Genomic DNA, 17,673 nt, shown 5'->3' with positions numbered 1-17,673 from the left:
CAAGCCGAGAACGGTTTGGTTGTCGAACCAGGCTCACGTGGAAACATAACTGTAACCATCCCAGACTGCTTGGAACGGTTCGGGGCGATTGTGGAAAAGCACTCTTGGCAGCCCTTGTTATGTGACCCAAAGGTTTTATTTCATCTACTACAACTAATATATAATATCACATTAATATAAATTTATTATAAAATGTATTGCTATATTACAACCAAACAAAGACCGGAAGTTAACTGAGGGGCATGCGTGTGCGTCTGACGATAAGCAAATCATCTTTGGCTGACTGGATTCCTGTCAAGAGCCCTGTGCAAAGGGTTCATCTAGAAAAACCCGCAAAGTTCTGTTTAAGATTTTAGGAACATTGTCCAGCAATCATGAGTAGTTTCTATACAGAAGCATATCTCAATCATTTATATTACTACCATTTGCTAATAGCATCTGAATGATTAAAAGGTCATTGCGAAGGACGGCGAAATCTGAACACAGAGTTCTTTATTAAAGCTCAGATTGCATTATACAAATATCAGCTTCAAACTGCATGCGGTGGCTTGGTCTGAGGCACAATACTAAGGTAAAACAGCATTGTTCATTTTAAACAAAAGGGGAGCGGGAAAATAGACATAGAATTGCATAAATTAAACTGAATATCATGTAATATTGCAGTTTACCCACTAGGAACTTGTTAGATGTATTTTCAAAAGACATGTAAAATATACACTACGGTAAAGGTGACACAGAGAAGACAATTCAGACAAAGATGTTCATCTTGCATTGAGTTTTTTGCTATTGTGACAACAGAAGGTTATGAAATGAAATCTTTGAAGACAATAAATACCAAGCATGTTACTCATATCACAACATTTCTCTACATCATAAATTAGACCGAGGGCTGGACATAGATCTCCATTTGTGTCCATTCAACGCCTCCCCCCCCCCCCCCTCTATTTTTATAAGAGCACGTGTTTGTTAAAGGAGTGAAATATTGAAACCATACCTACAGGACTCCTACATTGACAGCAGTTTATAGTTAAAAATCTGTAAAGCTCAAACTGGCTTATAAAGGATTTGACCTATTCGGATTGTTTCTGCTCTTCAGAATAAAAGTCCTGTCAATCATCTATTCTTTCCCTGTCTGCTTCTTTCTTGTGCCTTTGGAAACAAGACTGCTCTGCCCAGCACAAGAAAATACCAAGGCCTTTATCGGTGAAATTAAGTACACTATTGATCTTACTGAAACAAAAAACATTTTCTCAATTTGTTTTCCCTCGTGTTTCACAGTAAAAATACCCGAGAAGCATAACTGGTGTATAACACGTATATCGAATGAAGTTTATCATCTCACTGGCACTTCTTGTCTTGTTTTAGAGACAAACCTCACTCATTTATTCTAGATTTATCCTAAAAACAATTGGGTAAAATAAGTGTAAATCAAGATTTATTCTCTAAACCCAAAGCAATCTCATGCAACTTTTCTTCTCGGTTAAATTTAGTTAGCGGATTTTAACTGTAAAACAATAATGTATGTCAAAATGATGTATGTTCTAGAAAATAGAGGCAAAATATGCAGCATAAAGTAAAGTCACATCCCTGAAAAACAAAAAAAGATAAAACAGGCACAAATTCCAGGAGCTATACAGCGTCTCCTTCACAGCAAACCTCTATTACACCAAACCTGCTGTCCACCAGTGTGACAAGCAGCGCTCATGACGCTCTGATCTGTTTTTGGCAAATAAAGTTGAAAATATCAATTGGTCACGTCGTATCGCCACTTCAAGAGTTTATGTAAGCAATCCAAACAAATAAATCAACACCGCACAAGCCGGGTTATTGAAAACTGATCTTAAAGGCGGCAGGAAACAGCATTTGGAACTTTGTCCTTCAAACAGAATCTGTACGTTTGTTAAAAAAAAGTGTTGCTTGTTCGTGTCATGCTGCACTTGGACAGTCAACTGCCCTAATATGACCTTCCACCTTCAGTAGCTATAACAGAGATTATAGAGAAGTGACCGGTCACAATGCATTAAACACAGAGCTGATATAAAAAAAACTTAATCCACATATCATTATCATCATCATCATCAATGATGAAGATAATAACGACATTAATAATAATAATACCAATGTTACAACCAACCCCAGAAAATGAGGCAGAAGTCAAGTAGCGGTGTCAGTTTTACACCAAATCACAGTACAACCTGCCTGTGTAGGGAATGTTCCGTCTTGGTGGTACAATGACAGGGCAGGCCGGCGTGACCAAGGGGTAGGGAGGGGGGGATTTTTCGCAGGAGCGGAGACAATTTGGGATTTAGGGGTTTCTGGAGGGAATGTAGCAGTACTGGGTTAAGGGGGAGGTAGAGGAGACAAGGATAGGTCAGATGAAAAAGTCCACTGTTCTACTCCCACTCTGTGGTTCCTGGAGGCTTGGAGGTAAGGTCGTACATCACCCTCGAGATACCTGGGATTTTCTTGATCTCATTGACCATTTTAAGAACCACCTGTTGCCACAAAGCATAAGTTAGGGACAAGTTATTGTATTCCATTTTTGATGTGTGTACAAGGATATCATGAGCACACTTGTTGAAATAACAGTAAGACACTGAAAAAACTAGCAAAGGGAACATTAAACATTAAAGGGAAAATGAACCCCAAATGAAAATTCTGAAATCACTTTTAAAATCCTGCTGAACACAAAATATATGTTTGGCAGAAAGTGGAAAACCAGACAGTTCTGGGGCACCTACTATGAGTAGAAAGTAGTAGGACGTTTTCTAACTATGAAAGTAAATAGTGCAATAGAATTGTCTGGTTACAAACATTCTTTAAAATATGTTTCTTCACCCTCAAGAAACATATTTTAAAGAATGTTTGTAACCAGACAATTCTATTGCACTGATTTGTCATTTTTGGGTGAACTATCTCTTTAAGACGGTGTGTTGAGAACCTACATGTAACAAGACCACTAAATTCTCATTTTCATTCCATTGCACCACATCTAGCTATTTTTGATGGCCCTCGTGCTTCTACGGTTCAGATTCTAACCTTTAAAAAAAAAACATTTCTCACCTCTTCAGGGATTTGGTTGTCTGGAGTAGCGGCAATACCCGTCATGAAGTCACTGGTGATGAAGGTTCTGATGACGACGGATCGTCTGCAGGAGGGCTGCTTTGCAAGCGGGTCACGATCAAAGTGCAGTGGGGTGAGAATGATTGGCATTTGACTGATCTTGCCAGAGTAGCCTGGAAAATAAAGCACAACACGTTACTTCAACACACTGAACAAGCCTAAATACTAGTCTGTACAAAGAAACCCATGAAACATTTAAAAAGCCCTGCAAAGCTGTAACTTTTGGGGGCAAACTATCACTTTAATCTAAATGTTTAATTTTATTAGAATTAAAATACAAGATTATTTGAATGTTAGGGTGTAATTTTCATGTAAATAAATTAATGCACAACGCCCAACTGTTGTACAACTGTTATTCTTAGACATGGCTGTGCCACAGTGGTTTGTAGAGCATGTAAATGTAAGCATGTTTATTTATATCTTTTATGTCTGCAACAAGTTACAAATACAAGAAGACTATTCATACGTGCTGCAAAACATCTGGCCATTGGGCAAATTCTAAAACATGATGGCGCATTAACATTTATATATTTTACAATACTTACAGTATAATTGTCAAACAAATCTGCAATTACTCATTGAACCACTAGGTGTCCACAAAACCCCAGTTTCACTTCATTCACGCTTCAGAAGTAGCAACATCAGCTGATGACGTTCATCCCACAGAATGAGACATAGCTGTGGTGAAAATATTGACTCTGCTCTCACAGTAGCCGTTGCTGTGGTGGGAGTGTTTACGTCTGAAAAGGTTATGACAATAATGAAGCAGACATTCGGTTCTTACCAGACTCTCTCAAAATGGAGTGTGCTACAAAGTCAGCTTGTCTTAGTGTGCTCAGTACACCAGTGGTCAGGAAAGTGGGTGTGATGTCACTGGGCGGCTCTTTTACGTGTGACCCAAAAACATAAACAACTCTGCGAATGAAGAGAGAATAAAGACCCATTATTTTTCTTACTACTTATTGAAGGTACACACAATGGTTTACTCAAAACAGAAGAATTTTGTCATTAGTTACACACCCTCATATATTTCTAACTATTTTCTGGGCTTGTTTTCTTCAGTTTAACACAAAAGATTAAATGTATGGGCTTGTTTTTCATAGCTTTGCATAAGACACAGTTCTTCCCTGTGCCGTAACTCTCAAATCTTATTTGCGGTCACGTTTTTTAGTCACATGACATGATAACCAATTATTATATGCACCAGCTTTAAAGGTCAAAAAAGGACTGCGACAAAGATATTACCTGTTGATGGAGTGACAGATTCGAGGGATAAGTCTGGACAGAAACATCAGTGAATCCCAGTGAGGAGCTTCTTTACTGCTCACCCCACAAACATAACTGTATGAGCGACAGTCGCCCTGTAAAGAGAGATCACATGGTACCCGAATCAGGACATGATCTGCACTCTTAAAACAAGTTTCTTTTAGAATTCAGGTACACCATCTATTAGTCCTGTACTCTATTCTTTCATAGTTCACAAAATCTTAAATTCATGAATAAATGCAACACATAAGCATGTCAAACTTCCATCCCATGTGAGTCAGCAGTCTGTCTGTGGTAATTTTAGCTCAGCGTGCTATAGCAGTAGGCAGTTTATAATAGAAACGCCCAGCCATGCATCATAAAGCTATGTGGTGAGACACTGACTGCCTCTGTCTGGATGTGTTCTATCCAATGGCTTCATCTCACAGAAGCAAACCAGCCGACCATAAATCGGTCTATAAATACAAACATCATGACACTCACGCACGGCACCAACGCATTGGAGAAACTATCAGTCTGTGTTCTGATATATAGACAGTTGGGCTCCTTGACATTTACTGAACTCCAAATAGCTATAAAATTACATCTAATCCTAAACAGTAACACAATGAGCGAGAGAGGAGAAGAGAGTCAGTAAAAATGTGTGTCAACAACTAACAACAGTGCTGTGGCTACAGGAAAATAAGAAGGGTGCTATGCAGGCAGACAGGTCAGTCTACCATTCTGATTTTCTTTCATTTTATAAAATACGATAGTTCACCCGTAAATACATATTCTGTCATCATTTACTCACCTTATTGTCCCTTCAAACATGCATGACTCTCTTTCTTCCACAGAACAAAAAAGAAAATATTTTGAACAGTGTTGGTAACCGAACAACACCAGAACCCCTTCACTTCAAAACCAATGACCCACATCAAAGCGTACCGCTGTGGTTTGGAGTCAAACATGTTTGAAATGATGACAGAAATATCATATTTGGGTGAACCGTCGCTTCAACAAAACACTGCAATTCATGTGCACAAAAGGAAAAACTAAAATGTTTGTTTTTCAAACAGGCCCCAAATAATAACGGTTCTGAAAACACAGGCAGATAAAAGCTCACCTGGACACCAACAGTTTTGATTGGCAGCAGAAAGGCATTTAGTGAATGAAGGCTGGTGATCTGCATGAGTTTCTCCTCCTCCTCATCTGATATGCATGACTTCACTTTCTGAAGAAGGGTGTGTGGCTGAATGAAACATAAAAAACATTGAGACTTTTATTAGCACGTAACACATTCCACTGGAAACTCAATCGACAGACTAAATGTTGAGCAACAGGACAGCGCAGTTTAAACGCTCACCTTTTTGACACTGGCAGAGAAATCTGTGATGATTTTCAGGATGTTATTGGTCTCAGCGAAGTCTTTACAGACGTAAGGCTCATCAGCACAGATCACTCGAATGGCCAAACCTGGACCTGCGCCACATAAAACAATCCCAATTACAGCACGGCATAATACAACCCCAAAACAGAAAAAGTTGGGACATTGTGTAAAATGTAAATAAAAACAAAATGTAATAATCTGCAAATCTCATAAACTCATATTTAGTTGCCAAACGGGTACAGACAACATATCAAATGTTGAAAAAGAAAAAAAATACAATTTCATGGAAAATGTAGGCACATTTGTAATGTGATGCCTGCAACACCTTTCAAAAAAAGTTGGGACGGAGGGTAGATTTTGGGCTATAATGAGGTAAAACATTTTTTAACGATGTGATTTGAAATAGGTGATGTCAACAGGTGATTGTAGTCATGATTTGGTATAAAACCAGCACCCAGGAAAGGCCTAGTCCTTTAGCAGCAAAGATGGGCCGAGGATCACCAGTTTGCCAAGAAACACGTGAGAAAATTATTGAAAAGTTTAAAAAAAGTATTTCTCAAAGACAGATAGGAAGAGATTTGAATATTTCGTCCTCTACGGTATTCAACATCATTAAAAGATTCAAGGAATCTGGTGCAATTTCAGTGCATAAAGGCCAAGGGCGCAAGCCTACGCTGAACTCCCGTGACCTCCGTGCCCTAAAACGGCACTGTATCAAGAATCGTCATTCTTTCATAGCTGATATAACCACATGGGCTCAGAATTACTTTGACAAACCTTTGTCAAGCAGCACAATACGAAACTACATCCACAAATGCCACTTCAAACTTTACTGTGCCAAAAGGAAGCCTTATCTTAACAGTGTCCATAAGCGCCGTCGACGTGTCTGGGCTCGGAGACATCTAGAATGGACCATGACACAGTGGAAACGTGTATAATGGTCAGATGAATCAGTTTTTGAGTTTTTTTTTGGAAAAAATGGACGTCGGGCGATCCGGACCAAAGTTGAAAAGGACCATCCAGACTGTTATCAGCAATAACTACAGAAACCAGGGTCTGTCATAGTCTGGGGTTGCGTCAGTGTCACTGGCAAGGGTAACATGCACTTCTGTGATGGCACCATTAATGCTGAGAAGTACATAAAGATTTTAGAGCAACATATGCTGCCTTCAAGACGACGCCTCTTCCAGGGACAGCCATGCATATTTCAACAGGATAATGCAAAGCCACATTCTGCACGCTTTACAAAGGCATGGCTGCGAAAGAACAGTGTGCGGGTGCTGGACTGGCCTGCCTGCAGTCCTGATCTGTCTCAAATAGAAAATGTGTGGCGCATTTTGAAGCGTAAAATGCGACAACGAAGACCTCATATTGTTGCACACCTCAAGACATGTTTACAGGAAGAATGGGACAAAATTCTTCCTGAAACATTAAATCACTTGGTGTCTTCTGTCCCTAGAGGTCTTTTGAGTGTTGTGAAAGGAAATGGCAATGTTACAAAGTGGTAAATGTTTTACTGTCCCAACTTTTTTTGGAATATGTTGCAAGACTCAAAATGCATATATGTGTTTATTTTGAAGAGACAATAAAATGAATCTTGTAAAACATCAGACAAAGGTTAGTCTAAAGTTTCTAAGTGCAATACACACCAAAAAGGGTTTTCAGATCACTGTTTTCAGTTTTAATTTTAATTTAAGACTTTGTCCCAACTTTTTCTGTTTTGGGGTTGTAAGTGAATGCATATCCAATGAAAACTACACAGGATTCACATTGTGTTTAAGGATTAGATATTTGCTAACAGACAGAACTGGAAGGAATCTGCTGTAGGATTTATATCAACTTCTGACATATTAGTTCAACTTAAATCAGAAATAAAAAACGTGGTTAAATTCTTAAATTTGAAGCATGTTGATGGTCTCACCAGGGAAGGGGTGTCGAGAGACGATCTCTTCTGGAAGCCCCAGCTCTCGTCCCAACGCTCTCACTTCATCCTTATGGAAATCTTTCAGTGGTTCGATTACTTTTCCCTGCAGGGAACCACGTTCCCAAGAACAAAATAACAGTTAGACAAGAGGCGTAAATGTGTTTTTCTAAAGCTGAAAGGGACGGATTCCCTGCTGTAAACCTCTATTCGGGTCCGCAGAAGGGGGGTCTCAAAAAAACAAATTTTAGCTTAATATTGTGCATAAACAGTTCTTCAGAGTCCAGACACATTTAAAGAGAGAAATACTTTAATGTATAAATTGTCCCTAAAACATTACGAGATACACTTCTACTATTTTCTGAACATCTTTATATGGGTATCGTTTTTGCTTCTTTTCATTTACACAGTGAAGACTGACAGGAATTATTGAGGAAAGACAAATATATTTATTTCACAGTTTATAATATCACAAACCTGCAACACCCGTGTGAGCACCAAAGCTCAGCATAAAGCTGGTTGATATTTACCTCATCTCTGAGTTTGCGGATGAGCTCTGTGTCATTATGGTGCGTTTTAATAACTTCAGCCTTTCCGCTTGCGAGATGAGAGGCGCTCTCAATCAGGTCTGGCCTGAGCGTGCCTTGCGCCAGGTACACATCCTCTGGCTTCAGATTCATCTCTCCGATCACCTCATTCGCAACCTGAGAGAGACAGAACATTAAAGCCCACCGTCTACTCCACATTCCAATAACCTCTTAAAGTGTAATGCTTTGTAATTGGTTTATTGTCCAGGTAAAGGCTTGTTGATGTTTACTCCAGATATTTTACTCCAGGTATTTTAAAGTAAATCAATAGCTAATTCAGTTCGGCGTTAACATAATCCTCCTCTAAAAATAATGACATCATCAATTCAGTTAATGGGAGATAAATGGTTATAGCAGAGAACAGGATCATATAATTTTACACACTTTCACAAATGTATCCCCTATGATCTTTCTTTTCTCTTCTGGGTTGGTGGTCATGTTGAGTGTTTTGCTGATGCGTTTTCTGGGTGTGCGGTCTTCTTCTGATATCGGCAGTGTTGTTGTGCCGTTGTAAAAGGTGTGTGCTGCGTTTACAACTGTGAAGAAGACAGAAATAGAAGAGTCACAAATTGTACAACGCCTAGTTGCAAGAGAGCTGATGTTAATTTTTTTGTTTGTAAGGCATTCATTTCAAACAGGCTGCCCAAAGTGGACGACCACCTTTCAAATACTTTTTTTAGTTCTTTTAGAAAGAAAGTAGTGATGCAGTTTTGTTGGGGGTATAATCCACCTTTATATTCTTAAGAGAAAACAAAGGGCAATAAAAAAATGTGCATATACAAGATATATTTCAATTGCTGTTTAATTTTGAGGAATTTGTGCATTCCTTGAATTTTTTTTAACCAATTTAAATCTTTACAATATGCTTTATTTGACATTCGCCCAACCAAAAAAAACATTTTCCTGTTACCTTTGAGATTGATGCCCAGTTTTGTCAGTGCTTCCTCAACGCTCAGACTCTCTCTCTTCCTCATGAAGCCGTTGTCAATGTGAACGGCGATCACCTGATCCTGGTTCAGGGCTTTATTCAGCAGAGCTGTGCACACTGTTGAATCTACACCACCGCTCAATAAAACCTGCACAGAGATTTCAGTGTACACACACATCACTCTCGAACTTTAAAGAACTGTTCCATAGAAAACAGTACTAAGGGTTTGACTTTGTGGGAGGGAGATTCAATAACAATAAGATAATAAAGCCAATATAACCCTCTGTTCCTTTTCTCAAGAGAGGAGACCCACTTTACAGAGTCAATCTTCTTGCTTTAGGAAAGAATGCCAAGTAATTGGCATTTTTTAATGACTTGCCCTCAAACACACGCACTCAAATCCCACCCATGTACTGCCTCAAGCAACAGCAATTAATAGATAAATTAGAGTGTTATGGTAATATCAAATATGCTTTCGACCAAACAAAAACTATCTTAGTATATCGAGGCAGATCCATAATAATAGCATCACTTTCACTCAAGTGTTCAACGTTCGGATGGCGATCACAAGCCAATAGGGCCCTTTTGAAAGATGTTAAAACCATTCTGCTGCCAAAAAGCATCCTGCAATGCCATCAGTGTAATCATCATCTTCCTGCTGCTCAGGAGAACTTCTGAGGCCAGAGCTGAATGCCCACAAGGACAGAATGGCAGAATTCAAACAGACCTGCAAACTCGGAAGAGGTCAAAGGTGACAGCCGTACGACGGGGGGCTGGAACAGCAGCTAATCACATGACTATCATTTTGAGCAACAGGAAAAAGTGACAAATGGATTTTGTTCGAATTTGAAATTTTTATTAAAAATAAATACATTTAAGTCAAAATTAAACATCTAAAAAATCTTCATTTGTCTACGTTTTCTGAGAGGTGCACCTTCCCAAGTCATTCCCAGGGCCAGACGGAGTCCGCGGGTATCTGCGGATATTTCCGCGGAACAGTACCGTGTATTTGATTGAGAACGCATCAAGTACTCTGCTGTTTAGTGTTGCAATCTGACGATTTTATGGCGTGATCGATTCCAAAGACATCCACAGTCCACTTCTCACGCGAATCTTATAGATCGTGATCGTTTCTAAAGTAGGCTACAGAACAAGCAAATTTTACCTCACGCAAAGCAAAATAAAAATTAAGCAGCCTGTCTATATAAATGTCCACACGATATGGTTGTCGTGTTGGTATTGCATCGCGTGTTTTTGTTTGAAAAGCCTGATTTTATACTTCGCCTCCACATTATACTTGCGTTTAAGAAGCGCTGCGTAATCAGACGCAACAAACTCACACCAAACAATGCAATGAGCGAACAAGTTTATGTTTTTTCCACATTAATTCCTTTCTTCTTCATCTCATGGGTTGAAACAGTATCACTGAAAGATCCATTAAAGTCGTCAAAAACACGACTGAGATCGTCAGAGTTTAAAGCTGTGAACAGCGTTTACATGTATGATCATCATTATAAAAATATGTCATTCTGCATGTAAAATATATTATAAATAAACAAGTAGGTCTATATTCAATAATGGTGTTTATAAAACATGTTCATAACGTTTTTATTTAGGTTTAATTGCAATTGCAAATTTTTTTTACTTATAACACATTTCAAACAATATAAAAACTATTCCGCAGAATAAGAAAAAGATTCTGCGCAGAATTCACAAAAAGTCTGCAGATTCCGTCTGGCCCTGGTCATTCCTAATACAAACTGGAGGCTTGTCCATTCGAAACAAGGAGGTTTTGGTTTTAAAACATGCAAGATTGAGAAAATAAAGTGCGGGACCTGATTGAGTTATAAGAGCTCAAAAAAAAAAAAAGAGTTATTAAGAGCTTTCATAAAAAGAAAGGTCAAAAAGCAGATACAAGCAATAAAAAAAGTTAACCGTGTGGCTCCTGCGACATACAGTATCTCACAGAAGTGATCTTTTCATGTGACTACACTGAAGAAAGTACACTTTGCTACGATGTAAAGTAGTGAGTGTACAGTGTAATTTCCTATCCCCTCAAAATAACTCAACACATGAAAATGCCTGGTTGAGGAGTACAAAGACAAGTGTCTTGGTTACAGTCAAGCATGGTGGTGGGAGTGTCATGGTCTGGGGCTGCATGAGTGCTGCCGGCACTGGGGAGCTACAGTTTATTGAGGGAACCATGAATGCCAACATGTACTGTGACAATTGAAGCGAAGTGATCGGTCTCTGAAATAATTATTACATATCAGCTGTAAACTACAGCTTCTGCGACAAACTTTGGACGAATATCAATCTCACCCAAGCTCTAGAAGTGGAAATTCGAAAGGAGATTGGCAACTGTCTCTTCATAACATAGCCGTTTCGATCACACAGGCGAAGTGAATAATAAATATTAATGCCATTTTCACTTCGACAGACACTTTCCATTCGTCCCTTTCAGCAATGCTTTTTACAGGCGCAAAGATGACGTTTAGAAAGTGTGATTTTGGTTGGCCCGACGACTAAAGACAACGCTGTAATCTTGATTTTGGTTGGCAAACGAAGCCAGGTGCTGGACCAAAGGTGTTTCAGATGCTCCAGAGTAGACGCCTAAGCCCACCCCCCCCCCCTCCCGCCAACGGAAAAAGCGACTTGTTTGCAGATATGTCAAATAAATATATCAAATCGTTCAAAAAACATGCAAACAAACCTCACAGTTTCCGACCCAAATACCATTATTCCCTGTTAAACCCACAGAATATACAATCTATTGATAGGAATGCTGGTTAATTTTTAATGCAAAGTTGTTCTGTACTCACCAGAACTTTGGATTTGTCTACTTTCTCACTGATATCTCTGATGCAGGTGAGCTGACGGTTCTGGACGGTAAAGCTACTGCTGCAGCCAGCAATCTCAAACAGGAAGTTGCGTAACATGTCCATCCCCCTCTCGGTCAGATCCACCTCTGGATGAAACTGAGTCCCGTACAGCTTCTTCTGTTCATTAGCAATGCCTGAGAAACAGATGATGACAGAAAATGCCTTAAACCTCAAACGCCCACAGCAACTTTCCAGGATTTAGGACATGAAAACAAATCTGCAGTTTCCTGTCTGCCTACCCGCAATGATATTTCCAGACTGGGCGACAACCTTAAATCCATCTGCTACTTTGTCGACACTGTCTCCGTGTGTCAACAGCACATGTTCCTCTTTTTGCAGGCCCCTTAAAACACACAAGAGAAGGTGTGAGTGCAATTTTTCATGTAACCTTGGGCTTTTGCCAAATATGCCAAACATGGTGAAAGAGAAAACATATAATATTAAATAACATAATCAGGGGATTTCTACCTAAAAAGAGAGCAGGAGTTGTCCAGAGCAATGTTGAAAACACCATCCTCTCTCACACTCTTCCTGTGCACCGTGCCTCCAAACACTTTGTTCATCATCTGAGGAATGCAGATGTGTTACGGATTATATCCTAGACAGTCTATTTGTTTACAGAAAGAATATGGCAAGAGAACTATGATGGATTATATTTATGAAAGATGCTGTGATGCACGGCTATTCGATATTCTGAGGAGAGGCAAGTTTATTTATATAGCACAATTTATCCACAAAGATATTCAAAGCGATTTGCAAAGAAATTATTTACAAAGAGAACAAAGATAAATAAGGATTAGAAATGGATTTGAAATAATCAAATTGAACTAAAATTGTGTATATTTTAAGATGTGAATATAAATAGAATAAACCAACACAGTGCTCGGTCAGTAAATGCACTGCCTGTGTCTATTGTTAAAGCACAAATGTAAATAAACCCAAAAATTCTCACCTGCATTCCATAGCAGATTCCAAGTACAGGTTTTCCAATGGTGAATATAGCAGGGTCAAACCAGGGTGCATCCTCAGCATAGACAGAGTTTGGGCCTCCAGATATAATAATGGCCCTAACACAAAAAAAAGTACCTTTATTGTTAAAATATAAACTAAAACACAATACCGAAAAATTTATCTATCCTATTTTAACTTGAATTACTGAGAGGGTGAAGGCTATAATGTCAAGGCCAGATTACATGAGCCTTTTCTGACTAAATTGCGGCTCTTTCTATTAGGTACAATTCGAGTCCCTCACTGTTCAGTGCTTCAGGAAAACACAACAGCTTTGTTTCATTTTCTCTCCTCACAGGTGGGATGCTCAGCTCTCTGCAAACTCGCACTGTGTTCTCAAAAAGACATAACAAAATAAACCAATCCACATGTTTATCTTCAGCACTGACCGGTGTTTTGTAAATGTGTGGGACATGTTTTTCAAGAGTTTAGGATTTCTAAAAATGTACACATTTGGCAGACGCTTTTATCCAATCCAACCCATGACCTTGGTGCCACGATCTAACTACTGAGCCACAGGCTTACTTACTTTTGTTTTTATTCTCAAATGTTGGTTGATCTTTACTAGGGATGTATCAATATTAATGATATGGTGTTATCGCAATAGCAAAATTGTCTCAATATAATCGTGGTCACATGACTGTATGAAACGATAGGTCTTCCGGATCTAACATAGAGAATGTTAGAAAACTGTGGCAAGGTCCATCTGGTGCAATTATTTTATTTTAAAAAAGGGATTTATAGGTCATTTGACCCATCTCATACTATGATCATAAGTGTTGCTAAGAGGTATGAGTTGGAGGATAAAGAAAAAAGGATGCTTATGGCCCTTTTCAAAGTCATCCTTTGTCATTTTAAATATTGCAATTAATATTTTACCTAGGGATGTGCACAAATGTTGAAAATATTCGATCCGCAAAAACTATTTTCGTTAATATTACTTACATTAGGTATAAAAATACCAACGTAATATTAAACTTTTTTTTTAAATATAATTTTTTATGATCTTGACAGTCGGCATGGAGATATCATGCCAGTTTACTTTATTTATTATCAATATTATAAACAATAAACCAGATATTCTTGTCAGATCTGGGTTTTGTTACCGGGAGTTAGAGAAAAGCAGCGTGGTTTCTCCCCTGTCGGCTTGTTTAACGTTGATATGTTAAACAGACTTTCACCAGAGTAAAATAGACCTATATGCTTGTTTTTCTTATCAAGAACATGTAAAAACAAAATAATCAAGATCATATATCACAGACTGTCAATACGCTGCGTTTTGTTTTGTCCGTTTTCTTTTTGTATTATACCGTTCTGCGCAGGATTAAATGCTGCTTTATGTATTTTTCAATTTTTTCAACATTAAAAAACCTATATAGAGGATATAATTGAATGCATTAATGTTTAATGATAATTATAAGATTGATGTCAAATTCTTACTAAATAAAAACATAAATTATGTCATTATTAACTTAATTTAAATAAACCAATATTCAAATATTCGTTTTTTATGAGCTCAAATATTCGAATATGAAATTATTGAAAAATGCCCATTCCAGTTTTCAATGGACTTTATACCGAGGTAATATCGCACAGTGAGATTTTGACATTGTTACATCCCTAATTTCTACAATGACATTTTTGACAAATTCAAAGAAATGTTGGAAACCCTTTATAATAAAGCTGTATTTTAACGATAATACATTGAACAACAATACTTCTAGACTATTAGCATTTATTAATACTTTTCTAAATTTTAATAAAAAGCTGTACGTTTACATCAGTTAATAACCATTGAACTAACATGAACAATTATTCAGTAACTACAAACATGAAAGAACATTAAAAAGATTAATAAATGCTAAATTTGTCGCACATTTATGGCTCTAATGCATTAACAAATACAAACTTATTGTCAAGCGTTATGTAAATATCATTGCTCTTTCATAAAAACCTGTAAATACATGAAAACATAAATGTATTTAAAGGAAACAATGATTAGGAAGATCTGATCAGACCTGTCTCAAGTACACAGCACTGTCACTGACAGAGAATACTCCTGATAAATGGCATGCTTTGCTGTACTGTCTAACTACTGTTTAATAAAACTATGAGTTAATGCGTCCGCTGTTTTTACATAAGAACATAACTTCACTTCTTTTCTCTCCTCATAAGAGAAACAAGTATGGATTAGGAGGGGCTCACCTGAAACCCTGCTCTCTGATGGCAAAGGCTGGCGTCTCCAGAGGCAAAATCTCTGACTGGACCAACAGCTCTCGCACCCGCCTGTCAATCACTTTCCCATACTGTGCTCCTGCATCCAGGATCACCACAGCACCCTCATAGGAACATAAACCATCTTTGGGTTCTCCAACAATATCCAGCTGCATGCACACACACACAATACATTGAAAAGAGAAAAAATCGATTTAAAATGTCACTAATTGAATTTGTGATGCATTAAAGGCATGTGTGCACATGTGACTATAGATGTGCTGCTTCTGATCAGAGGTCACATGAATACCATGAAGGTGATTGATGTTGGGGAGATAACCGGTTCTGTACCTCAGACTTGCATTAATGTTGTAAAATATCTAAACACTGCTTTGGCTGTAAAATTATTTAAATACAACCAGAGAGACAGTAAACATCTGCTTCAATGAAGCTAAACACATGTGTTTAGGAATTGCATGGGATTTAAAGACAAATTTTAAATAAACAAATATGCAAATTGTATTCATTATTGACAAGGAAACACAACGTGTGTGAAACTAATCGTGCAAGTATAAAGGCGGTCATGGGGGTGGGTGGGCTTTCACCCATACTTGGGGTAACAGGGAAAATATCAACATGTTATTAATACATTTTAGCAAGATGAACTGTTTCATCATATCTGTATTGACCACGTAGTGCAGTAAACGCCCAGTTCAAACTTTATATCACTAAATCCTTAAATATACCCCAGGCTTGTGAAAAAAATTACACAAGTCAAATATGTCACGCTGATACTATGTAGCACTTGGTCTTTTTCAGCAAAATCGTCTCTCTCTTGCTGTGGCGTATAGTACGAACGTTCCCACGTGGTTAAGCGCAAGATAACAGCACTTCGCTCACTTCCAAACACATCTCAAACCCAGTAACAGTGCTTAAAGTTAGCGGATAATAACAACTTAAAGTGCGCAAATGTTAATCGGCAGACATTGCATTTGTATGTGTGTGGGGACTGTTTCAGTCCGGTCTACAGAAAACATGATTCAGTCAGAATAGGCACTGGCCTGTTTATAGGCTACAGCTGATATTAGCGTAAGGACGCACAAAGCAACTTTTTCGTTTGCCTTAAAGAAATGTATACGCGGGTAAAACAAGTACATTCGTTTTAGCTACACGAACCCCGCCAGTGTTTCACGGGTCTCATTGGCAATGGAGGCTCATGTCACACAGATTGTGGCTAACTAGCATTAGCTTAGCCTCATGGACAGCGCTCGCGAGCCCGGCTCAGCCAGCGCACGATCGACTGTTTCTCAAGGCATCGCGCGGTGAGCCTGTAAGCCTCGCCCGGGGCACAAAAAGCTCCCACTATCGCCTTCGCATTACACATCACGAGGTCGGGCAGGGTGGCGTGCGCTGGGACGATAACATTCGCGCACAATGTTTTCATAAAGACACGGCGATCTCCGAAAGCATGAAATCCCGGGTGCGCAGTCTGCTATAAGTTTCCCAGAACGGACAGGCCGCGTGTGAAGCGACAACCGGAGCAGCCCCGTCCACCTCTGCGGCGGCGAGCACCGGTGATACGCACAAGGACGGGCTGAACTTCTGTGGATGCTCAGTTCGGTTTACTGACCTTGCTATCCCCGTTACACAGCGCCATGGATGCGTGCTGTGGAATGCACAACCCTGTCTCGCGTGTTATTCTCTTCTGAGCGTGTTCGGCGAGTCCTCCACTGCCGCTTCCGTGTGATTACCGACGGTATCTGCCGCTCGCCTGCTGGCCGCTTTACTAACGTTCATATAGTTCCGTAGCTCACCCGAGCTCAATGCGAGCGCTGGAAGGGAGGAGTTTGACGTTTAGAGACGGAGAAAACTTTCTGTTGGCTGGGTGGGGATATCAAGGGCAGAACTTTGTTAAAGAGTTGCATGACAAATGTAATTTTGTAATTTCGGTGGTCTTTCAATGAAACTGTGGGTCATGAAAGGGGTCTTTGTCTCAGTTACTCCGTGGAATTAAATAAAGCTCTGAAGTATTATGCATTTTGGCTAATTGTAACATTTATTTTGGGTTTTTGTACAGAGTGATGCTTTTACAAATAGGGCAAAATATACTACAGATTACAATGTAGGCCTAAGCAAGCGCAACCATCAATCTCAATTGAAGTTTTCTGGTTTTGTAAAGTCACAACTGGTTTGAATGAGTATCAATCACCTACCCAAGAAAACCAGTGTGACTCCATCTGCTAATGGAGAAAATTGATTTAGTTTACTCTCAAGCATCTGGTCACATGTCTTTATTCAACATGCTCTGTCACGTGTATTTAAACCTTTTTACTGATTCCACGCAGCTCCACATGCAGTCATTCATTATCTCTGCA

At 39.0% G+C, this 17,673-nt stretch overlaps 1 protein-coding gene across 1 annotated transcript; it reads right to left on the bottom strand.

The window, feature by feature from the left end:
- Positions 1-465: 465 nt before the first annotated feature.
- Positions 466-17,129, bottom strand: gmps (guanine monophosphate synthase). Its single transcript, XM_079466285.1, has 16 exons — positions 16,929-17,129; positions 15,290-15,468; positions 13,029-13,143; positions 12,545-12,642; positions 12,316-12,419; positions 12,017-12,210; positions 9,177-9,342; positions 8,651-8,802; positions 8,210-8,383; positions 7,680-7,785; positions 5,735-5,850; positions 5,495-5,620; positions 4,369-4,484; positions 3,908-4,038; positions 3,064-3,236; positions 466-2,495 (listed from the first exon to the last, which is right to left on the bottom strand). The coding sequence occupies exons 1-16, from the start codon at positions 16,953-16,955 to the stop codon at positions 2,394-2,396; spliced, it is 2,079 nt and encodes a 692-aa protein (XP_079322411.1). The 5' UTR covers positions 16,956-17,129; the 3' UTR covers positions 466-2,393.
- Between the last annotated feature and the right edge of the window lie 544 nt (positions 17,130-17,673).

This window comes from Barbatula barbatula, assembly GCF_947034865.1.
Source record: "Barbatula barbatula genome assembly, chromosome: 10".
Classification (NCBI taxonomy): domain Eukaryota; kingdom Metazoa; phylum Chordata; class Actinopteri; order Cypriniformes; family Nemacheilidae; genus Barbatula; species Barbatula barbatula.
Note: the sequence above shows the minus strand (reverse complement) of the source record. Positions and strands in the feature narration are given on the sequence as shown.